Below are 23,258 nucleotides of genomic sequence, written 5' to 3' on the forward strand. Positions count from 1 at the left end.
GGAGGCAATAGCTGCCTCAGCCTCCTCTATAGTGATACTAGCATCTAAAAAATCTGTAGATTGTGGTGACATTTGGGGTAGGTCAATACAGGAAAGGTATTGCTGCAGTTGACTGGAGGTATAAGTGATTTTAGAGGCATACAACGAGGAGTAATAGGACTGGAAACCCTGGGCTATCTCAGGAGTGGAATAGACTGTTTCGCTTTGGGGGTCACAAATCTGTTTAATGGAGCCTCCAGTTATCTCCTCCCGTGCCAGAAAAGCTACGTAGCTACTCCCCGTGTCTGATTGTGAATAGAGGGTATGCTGAGAGAAAAGTAATTTACGCTTGGATTTATCAAGTAAGTAGTCAGACCAGGCTTTCCTGGCCAAATCCCACTTCCCACGATCACTAAGGGCTTTAGTGGAAAGATAAACAGACTCACATTGGGAACAGGCAAGTTCTAGGCGTACATCCTCCTCTCTGCTGGACTTTTTTACAGTAGCAATTTGTCATATAAAGGAGCCCCTTAACGAAGCCTTAAATGCGTCATGTTTAAGAAGCGGATCAGAACAAGATGCATTATTTACTTCAAAATCACTCCATTCATGAACTAAGACATCATGATCAGTCAGCAAAGTCAACCAAAAGGGATTCTATTTCCAGAGTTTAGCCCCACATACAGGCACAGAATCTAGGGCCACCAGCAAGGGTGAGTGGTCCGAGATTCCCCTTTGTAGATATTGGACATCAATTATTCTAGGGGTGAGATCAGGGGAAACGAGGGCCAAATCTATGCTGAGTGGCAAGAGTATTGTAGCTGCAGAGGGTGTCTCAGCCTCCAAACATCTAGAAGCCCAAGCTCAGTAACCACCCTTGCAAATGGCGTATGGGAAGGGGAAGTGGAGGGTAGAGAAGGCGGAAGCTCAGCCCAGCGATCTAAAACTTTATCTAAAACATTATTGAAATCTCTGATGCAAAGGATCGGTGCTGAGGGAGAGGTAGCAATAAATGACATTGCATGTCGGAGTACTTCATTATTGTAGGGGGGGGGGGACATAAACAGCAAGTATATGTAAAAGTGTACGATTAACATAAGCCCTGAGGAAGACATACCTGCCATATTGGTCAATTTGACTATGAACTAAATGAAAATTAACCGACTTCCTTATCAAAACTGAAACACCCCTGGAATTAGTAGAAAAAGTGGAATGATAGGACAGACCAACCCAGGGCCTCCTGAGAGCCAAGGTTCTAGTACCAACCAAGTGTGTTTCGGAGAGGCATATAATATCTGCTCTATACTTCTTCACCTGAGACAATACTAGAGCACGCTTGATGCGGTCATTCAGGCCCCTCACATTCCAGCCGAGTATGCGGAGCCCATCAACCCCTGCAGCCATGAGTATAAGAAAGAAGGGACAGAAGGAGAAAAGAAGCAAGGGGAGAACACAGAGGGGCAGAATAGAATGAATATCCAAGGTAAGCGGGGCACATAATAAAGAGGAACCCGGAGCATAGAGAGGGAAAGAGCAAAGGGGCCTCTATGGCACCCCACCAGCAATCAAGTAGAACATATGGAGACCACAAAACATACATAATAAAAAGCGTAGGCAGACTGCAGTTCAAGAAAAAAAAATAACACAGTGACACAAGTAGCAATACACATATAAGAAAACAAACAAACCCAAAACAGCCCAAACACCCCCTATCCTGTATATCCATCACAAACTAGATACACCTGGATCCCAAGAACAACTAAACTAAAGCTGAAAACCTATAGCAACCCCAGGGGACAGAGACAAATAATGACTCTACAAAAAGGCTATATCCTAGCATTCAGCTCCTAAACTTAAAGAATGTCCCTGCTATGTGAACACTGAAAAATGGCAAATAGCAGGAGTACTAAACCCAGCAAACAAAGCAACACCTGAGAGAAAAGTAATCAAAACATCAGAATAAAAACATTTGAACAATCGTCCTCAATTAGGGGCCCGAGGTCTGCGCTCCAGCCAGGCCTCCGCCTCCTGAGGGGTATTGAAGAAGTGCGTGGAGCCATCATACACCACTGTTAAACGTGCCGGGAACAGCATGGCATATTGTATTTGGTGGTCACGAAGCCTCCTTTTCACCTGAAGAAACTGCGCACGCGACTTCTGGACATCCACGGCGAAGTCCGGATAAACAGAAATAAACATGGTTGTCAAATTTCAAAGGACCCTGTGTGCGGGCCAGCTTTAGGACCGCATCCCGGTCCTTGTAGTGCAGGAAACGAGCTATGAAAGTGCGTGCAGGTGCACCTGGGGGAGGAGCCCTAGCAGGCAACCGATGCGCTCTCTCCACAGAGAATTGAGGACCAAAGTCATCACGTTGAAATAATTGGAGAAGCCATGTCTCCAGGAACGACTCTGGAGAGGAGCCTTCCGCTCTCTCCGGGAGGCCAACAAAAAGCGTACATTATTGCGACGGAGTCTTCCTTCAATATCAGAGAGCTTCGCCTTAACTGCTGACGTTTGAGTTGTGAGACTGGACACCGTATCTTTAAGAGGGTTGGTGATCTCTTACAAATCGGAGATACGGTGCTCCGCTTCCCCCACCTGTTCACAAATCTTTTGCAAGTCATACCTGATTAAGGTGATATCCACCTGCACTTGGCCAATTTTGTCCATGACTCTGTGCTCGGATGTGGATATGGCCAAGAGAATCTGCTGCGTCGACTGGGACGTGTCATCTTCCTGAGGAGGATTCCCTGAGGGGGAATGAGGAGATGGGGGAGCAGCACCCCGGGTGAGCTGAGAGGAGGACTGAGAACCCCTAGCAAATTTTTCAAGCTTGGAAGCAGCAGCAGCACTGCCACCACGCACCATAATGGGACCTGAGTATAGCACGGGGGTGCAGGTATAAATAACAATAACAATAGAGTCCAGGTGTGAGAGCAAAGTTACAAAAACAATGCAGACAGAAGACTCCTGCAGCGAGGATACAGAACAAATAGTACGTGCTCACCACAAGCTGTAAAATCTTCAGGCTTCCAGTGTGTCCCTCATGCTAAGGGATGCAGGCAGGGAAGAACTGACCATTAGTGACAGCCAGGTTGTAGAATCAGCAGCAGGCTTCCAAGTAGACCCTCATGCAGAGTAGTGTAGGTAGGGAAGCGCCAACCAGCAATGCAGGCAGAGTAGAATAGCTGCAGGCGTCCAGGCAGCCTCACAAGCAGAGTAGTGCAGACAGGGAAGCGTTAAACAGCAGTGCAGGGAGGCAGGGGTCACCAGCAGGCACAGCCAGTGCAGATAAGGGCTTCCCCGCACTGATAGTAGCGGCCACCGCCACCCAGGGACACCCAGCCCGCCGATTGCAAGGTGGAGGGGTATAGGGGCACACACAGGCGGCCGGAGCAGGAGAGGCAGCAAAGGGCGCGCGTGGAGGGAGCTCCGGCACAGCGCGTCTCAGGTCTCCGTTCCCGGCTCCCAATATGGTGCCGCACTTCCGGTCAGACGGAGGCAGGGAGGCAGAGCGGCGCAGACCACAATCCGTCTGGCGGCTGTACAGGGCAGAGGAGCAGACCCCTCAAAGTGTGCAGGACTGGTGTGCACGAAGGATGAGCCAGGTCAGGAGCAGTCACCAGCGGGGAAAACAGGATAGAAGTAGGAGGATAGACGGAGCTCTAACTCCTAGCTCCTTACACCATGCTCGCCAAAGGCTACCACATACAACCTCCTTTTATGCCGCCTACGGCACCCTGGGATTTGAATGTGATTTGGAATTTCTACAGTCCTCCTGGTTTGAACCTCTGATGGCGGTAGAAGACAAGTACCTCACGTGGAAGACGGTGATGTTACTGGCCCTGGCTTCTACTAGACGTGTCTCAGAATTGGGGGCCTTATCGTGTAAAAGTCGCTATTTGGTCTATTACGAGGACAGAGCGGAGCTCAGGACTAGGCAGCAGTTACTGCTGAAGGTTGCCTCTGCGTTCCACTTGAATCAGCCTATTGTGGCTTCCGTCCAGTTCTGGCACTTCTGCTCCTCCGGAGGCATTGGATGCTGTGCGAGCCTTGAAGATCTATGTCAGCAGAACGGCTCGGATCAGAAAGATGGATTCCTTGTTCATGCTCTATGATGCGCAGAAAAGGCTTTCTCTGCTTCAAAGCAGTCCATTCCTCTTTGGCTTAGGCTTACTATCCAACAGGCATATGTGTCGGCAGCCTTACCTGTTCCTAGGTTCTGAAGGCCCACTCTACAAGATCGGTTGTCTCTTCCTGGGCGGCTGCCCGTGGAGTCTCGGCCTTGCAACTATGCCGCGCTGCTACCTGGTCAGGGTTGAACACTTTTTTGTCAAGTTCTACAAATTTGATGCCCTGGCCAAAGAGGATACCCAGTTTGGGCAGGCAGTGCTACAGCAGTCTCCGCAGGTTCTGGAAGCTTTGGGACGTCCCCATCATACTAAGTCTCCCCAATATCCCTTGTGGATGCTAGAGAAAATAGGATTTTAATTACCTACCAGGAAATCCTTTTCTCGTAGTCCATAAGGGATATTGCGCGCTCGCCTCAGTGTGTTGACTTTTCTGCAAGTTCTCTTTTATATGGTTACCTGTTCAGCTGTTGCTGTTGTTGTTGTTACCAGCCGTTGTTGGATGTTAGTGGTGTGCTGATGTATAAATCTCACCACTCGTTGTTATGTTCCTTCTCTCGTATATGTCCTTTCTCCTGCGGGCACTGTTTTGGGAGGGGGCATAGAGGAGAGGAGCCAGCACACCCCGTGAAGAAATTTACAGTGCACCAGCTCCTTTGGACCCCATCGTACTGTGTCTCCCCAATATCCCTTATGGACTACGAGAAAAGGATTTACCGGTAGGTAATTAAAATCCTATTTTCTTGTTTTATGTTTTTAGTGATTTATAGGACTTACTGGTGTAAACCATATGAAGATTCAATTCGTTGTCTCATTCGTGATGGAAAGAATATATCTTTAAGTCCGGCAATGTCTGCAGCTTGGGTCAACAAAGACCTAGAACCAATGGGTGGATTCTTTAGATGACGATCTTCGTAACAGTACACCCCATTCTGTGCTGTTGCCTCTTCTAAAGAACATCAATTTGGCAACCAGGTGCCTAGGGGTGGTGGCTATTGATTCTAATAATTTATATTCCAGAGTCTCTGCTTCAGCCATTGCAGCCGGTGAGCCTTTTGGCCACACATGTGGTAAGCGGATGCAGAATCTAAAAAAGCATTGGAATCTCTTCCCTTTACGGGGTAAGTCCTTTTTGACCCGAAGCTGAAAAAAAGCATTGCAGCACTCTCTAAGACTGCTTTTCTGCCCTCATCTGCACCAAAGCCTAAACCTTTTCCTTGCGGTCCATTCGCCTGCACAGGAGACTATGATTCGTTTCTCCTTCCAGGTGCCATGCAGTCACTTTTGTTGTAGGTCCCTCTTGTGGATTAAGACTTAGAGGACGTCTAACTGTGCCTGGACACCATCCTACTCCCAAGCCCACTGAAAAATCCACAGCATGACTGCTTTCTACCTTCCTTCCCCTCAGTGGCATTCAGCGGTGGAGGCCTGTCTTATTCGGTTCAGTGAACGGTAGAATCTCTCTACTCCAGACAGGTGGGTTCCAAACATTGCTTCCAAGGGGTCCACCCTGGACCTTTGGGGTACTTCTCCACGTTATTTTTTTCCACCCGTTCGAGATTCTGAAGTGGACCATTCATTCCCTTTTAGTTTCAGTTTTAGTTTCGGATTATCTTAGCCGCCAGGATGTCCACTTGGGGAATGGTCCCTCCACCCATCCATCTTCAGTCTTCTCGTGGATCGGTGGGGCCACTGGAAATTACCTTAATGGCCTCCAGGCATAACGACAAGGTGGTGGACAGGTACAGCTGACCCAGGGCCATATCTCATCGGTGCCCTATCTGCTCCGAGGTCAGTCAACCTGGTCTACCTCTTCCCTCCGACCGCCCTGATTCCACACTTTATAAGCAAACTTAAGGAAAAATAAGTTCCTGCAATTGTTGAGGCTCCTTGTTAGCCCTGTTGGTCCTGGAATGCAGACTTTTTTTTTAATATTTGTGGCACCCCCTTGGAGGTTTCCTTTCTACGTGGATCTTTTCTGCTAAGGTCCCTTTTATCACAACAATCAGCCGAAACTGGCTTTGATGTGGTGGCTATTGAAACATCCATCCTAAAAGCAAAGGGTTTCTCTAAAGCAGTGGTTAGGACTATGCTACATGCCCAGAAACCATCTTGGCTAGGATTTACCTCAGGGTGTGTAAAGCGTATTATACTTGGTGCAAACAGGAGTCTTCTCCATTGGTGTTCTGTTTGTCCAAACTTCTATCATCCAGTGAGTACTAGACTTGGATGTCAAAGTTCCTTCTGAAGGGTCATGTGTTGGTCCTTATGATTTGCTTCCAGAAAAGAAGTATCGCCATTCATACTTTCCTACAGAGGGTGTTAGACATCCAGTTCCCCCTTCGTGCCTGCTGTGGGAGTTGATCCTAGGGCTTTGGCCTCTACTAAAACCTCCCTGTGCCATTGGAATGGGCAGTCCTGCGGTGTTTGACCAGGAAAATGGTCTTCTAGCTAGCCATTTCTTCGGCCAGGAGGTTCTCAGAACTGTTGGCTCTGCCACTTTGGTCCCCATTCCTAATTTTTCATTGGGACCATGGCTGTTTTTCTTGATTCTTATGTGTTAGCTGGGCAGCTTGTTCCTGACTCTGTGAAAGCTCATTCTACCTGCACAGTGGGGACCTCCTGGGTGGCTCAACGCTTTGTCTCAGTGGCACAGCTTTGTAGTGCTCCAACCTGGTCCTCAGGGCGCATTTTCATTAAGTTCTATCGTTTTGACACCTTTGCGTGTGATGTTACATTAGTTTTGGTTGTAGGGTGTGGTCATGCTGCACAGTTCTAGGGCGTCCCCATTTTCCCCCATAGCGGACACTGGATGGGCTCCCTGGCGCTCGCAGCAGTTAACGGGGGCTTTGGTTTCCTAGCAACCACTGTTTTGTGTGTTTATATCGGCCTCCCTCTGTCCTTTAGCTTAGTTGGTGTTAAGTGTTATGAGGAGGCAGGGGGTGGGGTATAGAGTGAAAAGAGTCTGTGCTGTGAAGACTTTAACCATGTAGTGCTCAGACTCCTTGCACATGCTATTCCCATTGTGCCCAGGGTCCCCCTTGAAAATAGAAAAGGACTTAACCGGTAAGTAAAAAAAACCCTGTTGCTTGTAATTTGCACCCCCTATATTATGTGTGTGTGTAGCCCCTTAAACATCGCCCCTTCCATCTCACAAAATTGTAATGGTGGAATGCTGTTGGTTAGATTGAGAGCATCTCCAAAACAGCGTGTCTTATGGGTGTCCTAGGTATGCAATGGTTAACACCTAAAAGTGGTCCAAGGAAGGACAACTGGTGACACGGGTGCATGGTCATGAGCCAGTAGCGGAACTTGCTATGGGCACACAGGATTTTTGCCTGGGGCGCAGCCTTCCGGAGGGTGCCGCCGCCCTCCAGAGGGCGCCGCCGCTGTGGCAAGATCCGCTACTGGTGGTGCACCCCCCCCTACCCTCCGGTGCCGGTACTGCTGTTCGGTGTGCGATGAAGACATCGCGCACCGCACTGCATTGTGGGAGCGGCACTTAGACACTAGGGGTCATGATTTATCTCTAGTGTCTATGCGGTTCTATGGGAGAGACGTCATGACGTCTCTCCCATAGATCAGAGGAGCGGCGCCCGCGGCCAGAGACGGAGGGCAGCAGCGGTCCGGAATCCGGAGCGGGGATGGTAAGTATTAATTTTATTTTTTTTAAGCGGCACAAACGGGGGGCAATACTACTGGGGACACAAACGGGGGGCAATACTACTGGGGGCACATTGACCACAACCCTTTATGAAGCCACGCCCCTATTTCTGCCTGGGGCGTCACAAGGGCTAGAATCGGCTCTGTCATGAGCACCTAAGGCTCATTAATGTGGGTTGGGGTGAGAAGGTTAGTCTGTCTTGTCAGATCCACAGATACTATAGAATTGCTACTGTAGCACAAATTGATGAAAAAATTATTGCGGACTATGACAGAAAGGTGTCAGAACACAATGCATAGTACATGCCCATCAGAACTGGACTATCTGTAATAAAGGAATGGTTTGTGGAACATGACAAAGCATTCATGGTGTTGGAATTCTCCAGATCTCATCCGATTGAGCATCTGGGAGTTGTGCTGGAAAGTCTGAGCCATTTAGGCCACACCTTACAACTCCCAGGACTTGATCTGCTGCTAACGCCTTGGTGTCTCTTTTCACGGGAGAAGTCTTGTGGAGTCCATGCTTCCATGGATCAGAACTGTTTTGGTGTCACAAGGGGGTACTACACAATATTAGGGAGGTGGCTGTTGGGTGTTTTTACACACATGGGTGTATATCTTTATCTTTTATATTTATGTTTTTATATTTATATTTATCTTTTATATTTTATGGTTTAAAAAACATATATGTTATATTAGCAATAGCAATTGCCAATACACCTTAATGTAACATTAGCAATAGACATTCATATTATCCATAAGACACAACATTAAAAACAATACTTCAATCTTAGCACTGGCTGGTTTGGTGTAAGCGAGTAGCGGTCGGCATGCAATGCTGTCAGTTAATAACAATGATTTTGATGAATGCACAGTCTGTTAGTAAAGCCCAATCTTTGATGGAAATATATATAAGGTTATACTTCACCCTCCGCTGTAGTTTAAATGTAAATGGTTTCCTTTAGACTGCCATGTGTTCTCAATTGAGAAATATAGGTAAAATCACAGCCCTTTTTAGACTCACCAGTTTGTTGGTTAGTTGGTGATGCTAGGAGCCTGATGGAAACGGCGGCGCTAAGTGGACCTGTCAGTCAGTCCGTTCCCAATACTCAGTCCATAGAGGCAATGTTTACCCCACTGTATCTTCCGCACAGCAGCAGGTCAGTGTGTCCAGCTGAGCTGTAGCACGCAAGTATATATATATATCTATATCTATATATATATATATATATATATATATATATATATATATGTATATATGTATGTGTATATATATATGTATATATATATATGTATCTATATATATATATATATATGTATCTATGTGTGTGTGTGTATATATATATATATATATAAAAGACGGATGGCATACATACTTGAATAGTTCAAAGTAAACCATTTTTACTAAAGCTGAAATCACGTACATCTGAAAATAGAATGATCAGCATATCACCAAGTTGTGGGCGCAGGGTAAGCTGTACAATCGCCAGTAGCGCTACGTGGTATTGAGTGTCTTGTGTCCTGCCGGGCTCACTCAGGACGTCAACACATGTGGCCAGATGACGCAAGACCTATTGATATCAAGAGTTAGCCTGGAAGGTTATTGGAGGCAGCAGCACTACATTTTACTATCTGCAATGAGTGGTACTCACTCTCCTTTGGAGTAAAGAGGGACTTTTCATGGACTAAATGCTCATTTCATTTATGTGCTGAATGGGTGGTCTTCATGTTGCCGGCGGCCGGCATACCGACATCTTTTCTCCCTCTTGGGGTCCACGACCCCCATGGAGGGAGAATAGATCGCGCACCACCGTGCCCGCAAGGGGCTCATTTGCGCTCGCCCAGCTGTCGGTATGCCGGCGGTCAGGATTCCGGGGCCGGTATGCTGGTCGCCGGGCCTCCGACCGCCGGCAAACTATACTACACCCCTGACGAATATGTGTGTGTGTGTGTATATATATATATATATATATATATATATATATATATGAGGTGGTGAGAGCCAGATTTATTCACAATATATGAGCCCAAGGGAGGTTGTGTTGGCATTATACACAGGTGCAGCAGTATATACTCCTGGAAATTTGGTGAGTTTTGATTAGAGATGTGCGGAAAAGATTTTTTGAGTTTTGACTATAAAAATTATTAGAATAATAGAAAGAAGACATTTCTAATATTTTCTTTGTATTTTGCATAAATTTATATAATAAAAACTCAGGCTTTTACGTTGGTATGACAGGAAAGACTCTGCCTCACCTCACCGCACGTCACTTATATATGTGTGTCTGTGTATATGTATATACAGTACATACAGTATATATGTATATGAATCTGTGCCTCAGGATGTTTTGTAAGTGTTAGATATTGTACCATTTTAGTAATGCTTGAGTTTTTTTCTGTTTTTTTCCCCCCCTGATGTTTGAAACTTACATACTACATTTTCTCTAACGTCCTAGTGGATGCTGGGAACTCCGAAAGGACCATGGGGAATAGCGGCTCCGCAGGAGACTGGGCACAAAAGTGACTAGCTGGTGTGCACTGGCTCCTCCCCCTATGACCCTCCTCCAAGCCTCAGTTAGATTTTTGTGCCCGAACGAGAAGGGTGCAATCTAGGTGGCTCTCCTGAGCTGCTTAGAGTAAAAGTTTAAATTAGGTTTTTTATTTTCAGTGAGTCCTGCTGACAACAGGCTCACTGCATCGAGGGACTAAGGGGAGAAGAAGCGAACTCACCTGCGTGCAGAGTGGATTGGGCTTCTTAGGCTACTGGACATTAGCTCCAGAGGGACGATCACAGGCCCAGCCATGGATGGGTCCCAGAGCCGCGCCGCCGTCCCCCTTACAGAGCCAGAAGAGCAGAAGAGGTCCGGAAAATCGGCGGCAGAAGACGTCCTGTCTTCAATAAGGTAGCGCACAGCACCGCAGCTGTGCGCCATTGCTCTCAGCACACTTCACACTCCGGTCACTGAGGGTGCAGGGCGCTGGGGGGGGGGCGCCCTGGGATGCAATGAAAATACCTTAAATGGCTAAAAATACATCACATATAGCTCCTGGGCTATATGGATGTATTTAACCCCTGCCAGTTTTCCACAAAAAAGCGGTAGAAAGGCCGCCGAAAAAGGGGCGGAGCCTATCTCCTCCGCACACAAGCGCCATTTTTTCATCACAGCTCCGTTGGAGGAAGGCTCCCTGACTCTACCCTGCAGTCCTGCACTACAGAAACAGGGTAAAACAAGAGAGGGGGGGCACTAAATTGGCATATTAATATATACAGCAGCTATATTAGGGAAAAACACTTATATAAGGTTATCCCTGTATATATATAGCGCTCTGGTGTGTGCTGGCAAACTCTCCCTCTGTCTCCCCAAAGGGCTGGTGGGGTCCTGTCCTCTGTCAGAGCATTCCCTGTGTGTGTGCTGTGTGTCGGTACGCTGTGTCGACATGTATGAGGAGGAAAATGGTGTGGAGGCGGAGCAATTGCCTGTGTTAGTGATGTCACCCCCTAGGGAGTCGACACCTGACTGGATGGTCTTATGGAAAGAATTACGTGATAGTGTCGGCACTTTACAAAAGACTGTTGACGACATGAGACAGCCGGCAAATCAGTTAATACCTGTACAGGCGTCTCAAACACCGTCAGGGGCTATAAAACGCCCGTTACCTCAGGTCGATACAGACACTGACACGGACACTGACTCCAGTGTCGACGGTGAGGAAACAAACGTATTTTCCAGTAGGGCCACACGTTACATGATCACGGCAATGAAGGAGGTTTTGAACATTTCTGATACTACAAGTACCACAAAAAAGGGTATTATGTGGGGTGTGAAAAAACTACCCGTAGTTTTTCCTGAATCAGATGAATTAAATGAGGTGTGTGATGAAGCGTGGGTTTCCCCCGATAAAAAACTGCTAATTTCTAAAAAATTATTGGCATTATACCCTTTCCCGCCAGAGGTTAGGGCGCGTTGGGAAACACCCCCTAGCGTAGATAAGGCGCTCACACGCTTATCAAAACAAGTGGCGTTACCGTCTCCTGATACGGCCGCCCTCAAGGAACCAGCTGATAGGAAGCTGGAAAATATCCTTAAAAGTATATACACACATACTGGTATTATACTGCGACCAGCAATCGCCTCAGCCTGGATGTGCAGTGCTGGGGTGGCTTGGTCGGATTCCCTGACTGAAAATATTGATACCCTGGACAGGGACAATATATTATTGACTATAGAGCATTTAAAGGATGCATTTCTATATATGTGAGATGCACAGAGGGATATTTGCACTCTGGCATCAAGAGTAAGTGCGATGTCCATTTCTGCCAGAAGAGGATTATGGACGCGACAGTGGTCAGGGGATGCGGATTCCAAACGGCATATGGAAGTATTGCCGTATAAAGGGGAGGAGTTATTTGGGGTCGGTCTATCGGACCTGGTGGCCACGGCAACGGCTGGAAAATCCACCTTTTCTCTGACGTCCTAAGTGGATGCTGGGGACTCCGTCAGGACCATGGGGATTAGCGGCTCCGCAGGAGACAGGGCACAAAAGTAAAAGCTTTAGGATCAGGTGGTGTGCACTGGCTCCTCCCCCTATGACCCTCCTCCAAGCCTCAGTTAGATTTTTGTGCCCGGCCGAGAAGGGTGCAATCTAGGTGGCTCTCCTAAAGAGCTGCTTAGAGTAAAAGTTTGTTAGGTTTTTTATTTTCAGTGAGTCCTGCTGGCAACAGGCTCACTGCTACGAGGGACTTAGGGGAGAGAAGTGAACTCACCTGCGTGCAGGATGGATTGGCTTCTTAGGCTACTGGACACCATTAGCTCCAGAGGGAGTCGGAACACAGGTCTCACCCTGGGGTTCGTCCCGGAGCCGCGCCGCCGACCCCCCTTGCAGATGCCGAAAAGTGAAGGTCCAGAAACGGCGGCAGAAGACTCTTCAGTCTTCATAAGGTAGCGCACAGCACTGCAGCTGTGCGCCATTGTTGTCAGCACACTTCATAGCAGCGGTCACTGAGGGTGCAGAGCGCTGGGGGGGGGGCGCCCTGGGCAGCAATGATAGTACCTTATTCTGGCTAAAAATACATCACATATAGCCCCTGGGGGCTATATGGATGTATTTAACCCCTGCCAGGTCTCAGAAAAACGGGAGAAGAAGCCCGCCGAAAAGGGGGCGGGGCCTATTCTCCTCAGCACACAGCGCCATTTTCCCTCACAGAAATGCTGGTGGGAAGGCTCCCAGGCTCTCCCCTGCACTGCACTACAGAAACAGGGTTAAAACAGAGAGGGGGGGCACTTATTTGGCGATATGTATATATATATTAAAATGCTATAAGGGAAAAACACTTATATAAAGGTTGTCCCTGTATAATTATAGCGTTTTTGGTGTGTGCTGGCAAACTCTCCCTCTGTCTCCCCAAAGGGCTAGTGGGGTCCTGTCCTCTATCAGAGCATTCCCTGTGTGTGTGCTGTGTGTCGGTACGTGTGTGTCGACATTTATGAGGACGATGTTGGTGAGGAGGCGGAGCAATTGCCTGAAATGGTGATGTCACTCTCTAGGGAGTCGACACCGGAATGGATGGCTTATTTAAGGAATTACGTGATAATGTCAACACGCTGCAAGGTCGGTTGACGACATGAGACGGCCGGCAAACAAATTAGTACCTGTCCAGGCGTCTCAAACACCGTCGGGCTGTAAAACGCTCATTTACCTCAGTCGGTCGACACAGACACAGACACGGACACTGACTCCAGTGTCGACGGTGAAGAAACAAACGTATTTTCCTTTAGGGCCACACGTTACATGTTAAGGGCAATGAAGGAGGTGTTACATATTTCTGATACTACAAGTACCACAAGAAGGGTATTATGTGGGGTGTGAAAAAACTACCTGTAGTTTTTCCTGAATCAGATAAATTAAATGAAGTGTGTGATGATGCGTGGGTTTCCCCCGATAGAAAATTATTGGCGGTATACCCTTTCCCGCCAGAAGTTAGGGCGCGTTGGGAAACACCCTTTAGGGTGGATAAGGCGCTCACACGCTTATCAAAACAAGTGGCGGTACCGTCTCCAGATAGGGCCGCCCTCAAGGAGCCAGCTGAGAGGCTGGAAAATATCCTAAAAAGGTATATACACACATACTGGTGTTATACTGCGACCAGCGATCGCCTCAGCCTGGATGTGCAGCGCTGGGGTGACTTGGTCGGATTCCCTGACTGAAAATATTGATACCCTTGACAGGGACAGTATTTTATTGACTATAGAGCATTTAAAGGATGCATTTCTATATATGCGAGATGCACAGAGGGATATTTGCACTCTGGCATCAAGAGTAAGTGCGATGTCCATATCTGCCAGAAGATGTTTATGGACACGACAGTGGTCAGGTGATGCAGATTCCAAACGGCACATGGAAGTATTGCCGTATAAAGGGGAGGAGTTATTTGGGGTCGGTCCATCGGACCTGGTGGCCTCGGCAACAGCTGGAAAATCCACCTTTTTTACCCCAAATCACATCTCAGCAGAAAAAGACACCGTCTTTTCAGCCTCAGTCCTTTCGTCCCCATAAGGGCAAGCGGGCAAAAGGCCAGTCATATCTGCCCAGGGATAGAGGAAAGGGAAGAAGACTGCAGCAGGCAGCCCATTCCCAGGAACAGAAGCCCTCCACAGCTTCTGCCAAGTCCTCAGCATGACGCTGGGGCCGTACAAGCGGACTCAAGTGCGGTGGGGGGTCGTCTCAAGAGTTTCAGCGCGTAGTGGGCTCACTCGCAAGTGGACCCCTGGATCCTACAAGTAGTATCCCAGGGGTACAGACTGGAGATTCGAGACGTCTCCCCCTCGCAGGCTCCTGATGTCTGCTTTACCAACGTCTTCCTCCGACAGGGAGGCAGTATTGGAAACAATTCACAAGCTGTATTCCCAGCAGGTGATAATCAAAGTACCCCTCCTACAACAAGGAAAGGGGTATTATTCCACACTATATTGTGGTACTGAAGCCAGACGGCTCGGTGAGACCTATTCTAAATGGGAAATCTTTGAACACTTACATACAAAGGTTCAAATCAAGATGGAGTCACTCAGAGCAGTGATAGCGAACCAGGAAGAAGGGGACTATATGGTGTCCCTGGACATCAAGGATGCTTACCTCCATGTCCCAAATTGCCCTTCTCACCAAGGGTACCTCAGGTTCGTGGTACGGAACTGTCACTTTCAGTTTCAGACGCTGCCGTTTGGATTGTCCACGGCACCCCGGGTCTTTACCAAAGTAATGGCCGAAATGATGATTCTTCTTCGAAGAAAAGGCGTCTTAATTATCCCTTACTTGGACGATCTCCTGATAAGGGCAAGGTCCAGAGAACAGTTGGAAGTCGGAGTAGCACTATCTCAAGTAGTTCTACGACAGCACGGGTGGATTCTAAATATCCAAAATCGCAGCCGTTTCCGACGACACGTCTGCTGTTCCTAGGGATGGTTCTGGACACAGTCCAGAAAAAGGTGTTTCTCCCGGAGGAGAAAGCCAGGGAGTTATCCGAGCTAGTCAGGAACCTCCTAAAACCAGGAAAAGTGTCAGTGCACAAGAGTCCTGGGAAAAATGGTGGCTTATTACGAAACGATTCCATTCGGCAGATTCCACGCAAGAACTTTTCAGTGGGATCTGCTGGACAAATGGTCCGGATCGCATTTTCAGATGCATCAGCGGATAACCCTGTCTCCAGGGACAGGGGTGTCTCTCCTGTGGTGGTTACAGAGTGCTCATCTTCTAGAGGGCCGCAGATTCGGCATTCAGGATTGGATGCTGGTGACCACGGAGGCCAGCCTGAGAGGCTGGGGAGCAGTCACACAGGGAAAAAATGTCCAGGGAGTGTGATCAAGTCTGGAGATTTTTCTCCACATAAATATACTGGAGCTAAGGGCAATTTACAATGCTCTAAGCTTAGCAAGACCTCTGCTTCAAGGTCAGCCGGTATTGATCCAGTGGGACAACATCACGGCAGTCGCCCACGTAAACAGACAGGGCGGCACAAGAAGCAGGAGGGCAATGGCAGAAACTGCAAGGATTTTTCGCTGGGAGGAAAATCATGTGATAGCACTGTCAGCAGTGTTCATTCCGGGAGTGGACAACTGGGAAGCAGACTTCCTCAGCAGGCACAGCCTCCACCCGGGAGAGTGGGGACTTCATCGGGAAGTCTTCCACATGATTGTGAACCATTGGAAAAGACCAAAGGTGGACATGATGGCGTCCCGCCTGAACAAAAAACTGGACAAGTATTGCGCCAGGTCAAAAGACCCTCAGGCAATAGCTGTGGACGTTCTGGTAACACCGTGGGTGTACCAGTCGGTGTATGTCTTCCCTCCTCTGCTTCTCATACCCAAGGTATTGAGAGTTATAAGACGTAGAGGAGTAAGAACTATACTCGTGGCTCCGGATTGGCCAAGAAGGACTTGGTACCCGGAACTTCAAGAGATGCTCACAGAGGACTCATGGCCTCTGCCGCTAAGAAGGGACTTGCTTCAGCAAGTACCATGTCTGTTCCAAGACTTACCGCGGCTGCGTTTGACGGCATGGCGGTTGAACGCCGGATCCTAAGGGAAAAAGGCATTCCGGAAGAGGTCATTCCTACCCTGGTCAAAGCCAGGAAGGAGGTGACCGCACAACATTATCACCACATGTGGCGAAAATATGTTGCGTGGTGTGAGGCCAGGAAGGCCCCATGAAGAAATTTCAACTGGGTCGTTTCCTGCATTTCCTGCAAACAGGAGTGTCTATGGGCCTCAAATTGGGGTCCATTAAGGTTCAAATTTCGGCCCTGTCGATTTTCTTCCAGAAAGAATTGGCTTCAGTTCCTGAAGTCCAGAAGTTTGTCAAGGGAGTACTGCATATACAACCCCCTTTTTGTGCCTCCAGTGGCACTGTGGGATCTCAACGTAGTTCTGGGATTCCTAAAATCACATTGGTTTAAACCGCTCAAATCTGTGGATTTGAAATATCTCACAGGGAAAGTGACCATGCTGTTGGCCCTGGCCTCGGCCAGGCGAGTGTCAGAATTGGCGGCGTTTGTCTCAAAAAGCCCATATCTGATTGTCCATTCGGACAGGGCAGAGCTGCGGACTCATCCCCAGTTTCTCCCTAAGGTGGTGTCAGTGTTTCACCCGAACCAGCTTATTGTGGTACCTGCGGCTACTAGGGACTTGGAGGACTCCAAGTTGCTAGATGTTGTCAGGGCCCTGAAAATATAGGTTTCCAGGATGGCTGGAGTCAGGAAAACTGACTTGCTGTTATCCTGTATGCACCCAACAAACTGGGTGCTCTTGCTTCTAAGCAGACGATTGCTAGTTGGATGTGTAGTACAATTCAGTTTGCACATTCTGTGGCAGGCCTGCCACAGCCAAAATATGTAAATGCCCATTCCACAAGGTGGGCTCATCTTGGGCGGCTGCCCGAGGGGTCTCGGCTTTACAACTTTGCCGAGCTGATACTTGGTCAGGGGCACACCCTGACTGAGGAGGACCTGGAGTTCTCTCATTCGGTGCTGCAGAGTCATCCGCACTCTCCCGCCCGTTTGGGAGCTTTGGTATAATCCCCATGGTCCTGACGGAGTCCCCAGCATCCACTTAGGACGTCAGAGAAAATAAGAATTTACTTACCGATAATTCTATTTCTCGTAGTCCGTAGTGGATGCTGGGCCCCATCCCAAGTGCGGATTGTCTGCAATACTTGTACATAGTTATTGTTACAAAAATCGGGTTATTATTGTTGTGAGCCATCTTTTCAGAGGCTCCGCTGTTATCATGCTGTTAACTGGGTTCAGATCACAGGTTGTACAGTGTGATTGGTGTGGCTGGTATGAGTCTTACCCGGGATTCAAAATCCTTCCTTATTGTGTACGCTCGTCCGGGCACAGTATCCTAACTGAGGCTTGGAGGAGGGTCATAGGGGGAGGAGCCAGTGCACACCACCTGATCCTAAAGCTTTTACTTTTGTGCCCTGTCTCCTGCGGAGCCGCTAATCCCCATGGTCCTGACGGAGTCCCCAGCATCCACTACGGACTACGAGAAATAGTATTATCGGTAAGTAAATTCTTATTTTTACCCCAAGTCACCTCGCAGCAGAAAAAGATACCGTCTTTTCAGGCTCAGTCCTTTCGTCCCCATAAGGGCAAGCAGGCAAACGGCCACTCATATCTGCCCCGGGGCAGAGGAAGGGGAAAAAGACTGCAGCAAACAGCCTCTTCCCACGAACAGAAGCCCTCCCCCGCTTCTGCCAAGTCCTCAGCATGACGCTGGGGCCTTACAAGCGGACTCAGGCACGGTGGGGGCCCGTCTCAAGAATTTCAGCGCGCAGTGGGCTCACTCGCAAGTGGACCCCTGGATCCTGCAGGTAGTATCTCAGGGGTACAAATTAGAATTCGAGACGTCTCCCCCTCGCCGGTTCCTAAAGTCTGCTTTACCAACGTCTCCCCCCGACAGGGAGGCGGTATTGGAAGCCATTCACAAGCTGTATTCCCAGCAGGTGATAATCAAGGTACCCCTCCTACAACAGGGAAAGGGGTATTATTCCACGCTGTTTGTGGTACCGAAGCCGGACGGCTCGGTGAGACCCATTTTAAATCTGAAATCCTTGAACACTTACATAAAAAGGTTCAAGTTCAAGATGGAGTCACTCAGAGCAGTGATAGCGGACCTGGAAGAAGGGGACTATATGGTGTCTCTGGACATCAAGGATGCTTACCTCCATGTCCCAATTTGCCCTTCTCACCAAGGGTACCTCAGGTTCGTGGTACAGAACTGTCACTATCAGTTTCAGACGCTGCCGTTTGGATTGTCCACGGCACCCCGGGTCTTTACCAAGGTAATGGCCGAAATGATGATTCTTCTTCGAAGAAAAGGCGTCTTAATTATCCCTTACTTGGACGATCTCCTGATAAGGGCAAGGTCCAGAGAACAGTTAGAGGTCGGAGTAGCACTATCTCAAGTAGTACTACGACAGCACGGATGGATTCTAAATATTCCAAAATCGCAGCTGATTCCGACGACACGTCTGCTGTTCCTAGGGATGATTCTGGACACAGTACAGAAAAAGGTGTTTCTCCCGGAGGAGAAAGCCAGGGAGTTATCCGACCTAGTCAGGAACCTCCTAAGACCAGGCCAAGTGTCAGTACATCAATGCACAAGGGTCCTGGGAAAGATGGTGGCTTCTTACGAAGCGATTCCATTCGGCAGATTCCACGCAAGAACTTTTCAGTGGGATCTGCTGGACAAATGGTCCGGATCGCATCTTCAAATGCATCAGCGGATAACCCTGTCTCCAAGGACAAGGGTGTCTCTCCTGTGGTGGTTACAGAGTGCTCATCTCCTAGAGGGCCGCAGATTCGGCATTCAGGACTGGGTCCTGGTGACCACGGATGCCAGCCTGAGAGGCTGGGGAGCAGTCACACAGGGAAGAAATTTCCAGGGCTTGTGGTCAAGCATGGAAACGTCACTTCACATAAATATCCTGGAACTAAGGGCCATTTACAATGCCCTAAGTCAGGCAAGACCTCTGCTTCAGGGTCAGCCGGTGTTGATCCAGTCGGACAACATCACGGCAGTCGCCCACGTAAACAGACAGGGCGGCACAAGAAGCAGGAGGGCAATGATGGAAGTGGCAAGGATTCTTCGCTGGGCGGAGAATCATGTGATAGCACTGTCAGCAGTGTTCATTCCGGGAGTGGACAACTGGGAAGCAGACTTCCTCAGCAGACACGATCTTCACCCGGGGGAGTGGGGACTTCACCCAGAAGTCTTCCACATGATTGTGAACCGTTGGGAAAAACCAAAGGTGGACATGATGGCGTCCCGCCTCAACAAAAAACTGGACAGATATTGCGCCAGGTCAAGGGACCCTCAGGCAATAGCTGTGGACGCTCTGGTAACACCGTGGGTGTACCAGTCAGTGTATGTGTTCCCTCCTCTTCCTCTCATACCAAAAGTACTGAGAATCATAAGAAGGAGAGGAGTAAAGACAACACTCGTGGCTCCGGATTGGCCAAGAAGGACTTGGTACCCGGAAATTCAAGAGATGCTCACGGAAGACCCGTGGCCTCTACCTCTAAGAAAGGACCTGCTCCAGCAGGGACCATGTCTGTTCCAAGACTTACCGCGGCTGCGTTTGACGGCATGGCGGTTGAACGCCGGATCCTGAAGGAAAAAGGCATTCCGGATGAAGTCATCCCTACCCTGATCAAAGCCAGGAAGGATGTAACCATACAACATTATCACCGTATTTGGCGTAAATATGTTGCGTGGTGCGAGGCCAGGAAGGCCCCTACAGAGGAATTTCAACTGGGTCGTTTCCTGCATTTCCTGCAAACAGGACTGTCTATGGGCCTCAAATTAGGGTCCATTAAGGTTCAAATTTCGGCCCTGTCAATATTCTTCCAAAAAGAACTGGCTTCTGTTCCTGAAGTTCAGACGTTTGTCAAGGGAGTACTGCATATACAGCCTCCTTTTGTGCCTCCAGTGGCACCTTGGGATCTCAATGTAGTTTTGGGATTCCTAAAATCACATTGGTTTGAACCACTCACCACTGTGGACTTAAAATATCTCACATGGAAAGTGGTAATGCTGTTAGCCCTGGCTTCAGCCAGGCGTGTCTCAGAATTGGCGGCTTTATCCTATAAAAGCCCTTACCTAATTTTTCATACGGACAGGGCAGAATTGAGGACTCGTCCTCAATTTCTCCCTAAGGTGGTTTCAGCATTTCACTTAAACCAGCCTATTGTGGTGCCTGCGGCTACTAGGGACTTGGAGGATTCCAAGTTGCTGGACGTAGTCAGGGCCCTGAAAATATATGTTTCCAGGACGGCTGGAGTCAGGAAATCTGATTCGCTGTTTATCCTGTATGCACCCAACAAGCTGGGTGCTCCTGCTTCTAAGCAGACAGTTGCTCGTTGGATTTGTAGTACAATTCAGCTTGCACATTCTGTGGCAGGCCTGCCACAGCCAAAATCTGTAAAAGCCCATTCCATACGGAAAGTGGGCTCATCTTGGGCGGCTGCCCGAGGGGTCTCGGCTTTACAACTTTGCCGAGCAGCTACTTGGTCAGGGGCAAACACGTTTGCTAAATTCTACAAATTTGATACCCTGGCTGAGGAGGACCTGGAGTTCTCTCATTCGGTGCTGCAGAGTCATCCGCACTCTCCCGCCCGTTTGGGAGCTTTGGTATAATCCCCATGGTCATTTCGGAGTCCCCAGCATCCACTAGGACGTTAGAGAAAATAAGAATTTACTTACCGATAATTCTATTTCTCATAGTCCGTAGTGGATGCTGGGCGCCCATCCCAAGTGCGGATTGTCTGCATTACTTGTACATAGTTATTGTTACAAAAATCGGGTTATTGTTGTTGTGAGCCATCTTTTCAGAGGCTCCTTCTGTTATCATGCTGTTAACTGGGTTCAGATCACAAGTTGTACGGTGTGATTGGTGTGGCTGGTATGAGTCTTACCCGGGATTCAAAATCCTTCCTTATTGTGTACGCTCGTCCGGGCACAGTATCCTAACTGAGGCTTGGAGGAGGGTCATAGGGGGAGGAGCCAGTGCACACCAGCTAGTCCTAAAGCTTTTACTTTGTGCCCAGTCTCCTGCGGAGCCGCTATTCCCCATGGTCCTTTCGGAGTCCCCAGCATCCACTACGGACTATGAGAAATAGAATTATCGGTAAGTAAATTCTTATTTTTTTTTCACCATAATCTGCAAAAAATATTTGATACCGTACAACAATTTATACATTACAATTATTTCTGCTTTTTTGTCTGCACCCAGTATGTGTTCACATATTGTTGTAAGCTTTGCACATATTCAGCTTAATCATAAGCACTGGACACCGCAGTTTTAACCCTTACTATGTGAAGTACAGTATGTTACAGACTTATTCTTTTTACCAGTTGTCTTCTGTTTGAGTTCTAATATGTATGGTAGGATTGCTTATTGTTGCTAGGTTAGAATAGGATGTGCTGGTGAACTTTTATTCGTTGTTGATTACGGAGTTGTTGTTTATTACAACAGAAGGGTTAGGTGGAACACTGCTATGCACTAACGTTACAACTCTCATTTTCAGGATTCCAATTGCCTTTGATTTACTTTTCCTGAAACAAAAATGGAAGAGTTTTATCAGCTGGTCTCTTGTGGCGCTGATCTTATTCCTGGTAAGTACTGGTCCTAGGTATAAATGTGAGGCTTATGGTGGTGACGTACAGTCTCATCCTGCTGCTCGACTACGGTAGAGCAGCACCATGATCATTGTTCAGCTTGACCACATACAGTACTGCACATTGATGGCCAGAGATGGTAGAGATCCAGCAATTCAGTGCTCAACCCAGATCAGTTCTGCCTTCACTGCAGATTGTTGATGTGGTCAGGAAGAGACCCAGCATACAGGACCACTCCTACTATGCAACCGGCTGCCAGTTTTAGCATTGTGCAAAAATCTGTAAAATATGCAGGTTGGGGAACAGTGGGAATTAGTATAATTTCACATTGATCTGTTTAGAAACTATGATTAAATTAATACTATATATTCCAGGCAAAGAGATCTCACTGCTCCTATCTCTCTGTGTCACAGGTTCCTTTGGTGGCTGTTGACAGTTATTACTATGGCAAACTTGTAATAACCCCTCTTAATATTGTCCTTTACAATGTATTTTCACCACATGGACCTGATTTGTATGGTAGGTGATTATTTACCTTTATTAAGTCTACTGTTACTATTGTTCTAAAAGGCAGAACATAATGCAATGAAGATGTAGTAAAACAAATATATATAAATATATATATATATATATATATATATATTTCTGCAGCGGGGTACACTGTGTTCCACAGGGAATACCTTGGGTGTAGAGCTGAATCTTGATCCAGGCACCAACAGGTTAAAGCTTTCGCTGTCTCAAGATGCATTGGGGCCTCCTCTATAACCCCGCCTCCAGGCACTGTGAGCTCAGTTTTCAGTTGGTGTCTGCAGAAGCAGGTCACTTAACAGGTGGGCTGCCCTTAAAAAGGTTTTTCTGACAGAAAATTTCTTCAAAACTGGGCTGTCAGCGCTGTATGTCAGGGTGACACTTCAGCGCTGCAGCTCCATCACCTCCCAAGCGGCGTTGCATACTCCCGCTGGCTCAGTTCCCGGATACTTGCAGCGGAGACGCTCCGCCTTAGGCACACAGTCGCAGACGCTCTCCTGGTTCACGTGGCTGCTACGGGAAGGAGGTAAGAGGGTCACCCAGGCGTGACCCGCCATTAAATCACGTTCCGATCGCAGTCTAGGGAGACGGACTGCGACGCTTGCATGGACACTGTGACCGAGCAGTGACCCCACTATATCCACCAGGGCATAGGAGTACAGGTCGGATATACTAATGTCCAGCATAGGGGAGCCGGCGCCTGACCTGTAGCCCATACCCCGGCCCAGGGCGCCATCTACTGCTGGTGTTCCCGCCCTGGAGCTGCCTCACACTCTCCCTCACT

The 23,258-nt window shown here is 48.3% G+C and overlaps 1 protein-coding gene across 6 annotated transcripts in view; it reads left to right on the plus strand.

The window, feature by feature from the left end:
• The window catches only part of ALG9 (ALG9 alpha-1,2-mannosyltransferase), a 579,895-nt gene that overhangs the window by 99,499 nt on the left and 457,138 nt on the right, over positions 1–23,258 (plus strand). For all 6 annotated transcript variants that reach the window (XM_063943252.1, XM_063943251.1, XM_063943255.1 and 3 more), the window contains exons 7-8: positions 21,856–21,943; positions 22,360–22,465. In XM_063943252.1, coding sequence (XP_063799322.1) covers positions 21,856–21,943; positions 22,360–22,465 — 194 coding nt within the window. The remainder of the gene's footprint in view (positions 1–21,855; positions 21,944–22,359; positions 22,466–23,258) is intronic.

This window comes from Pseudophryne corroboree, chromosome 10, assembly GCF_028390025.1.
Source record: "Pseudophryne corroboree isolate aPseCor3 chromosome 10, aPseCor3.hap2, whole genome shotgun sequence".
In the NCBI taxonomy this organism is placed as follows: domain Eukaryota; kingdom Metazoa; phylum Chordata; class Amphibia; order Anura; family Myobatrachidae; genus Pseudophryne; species Pseudophryne corroboree.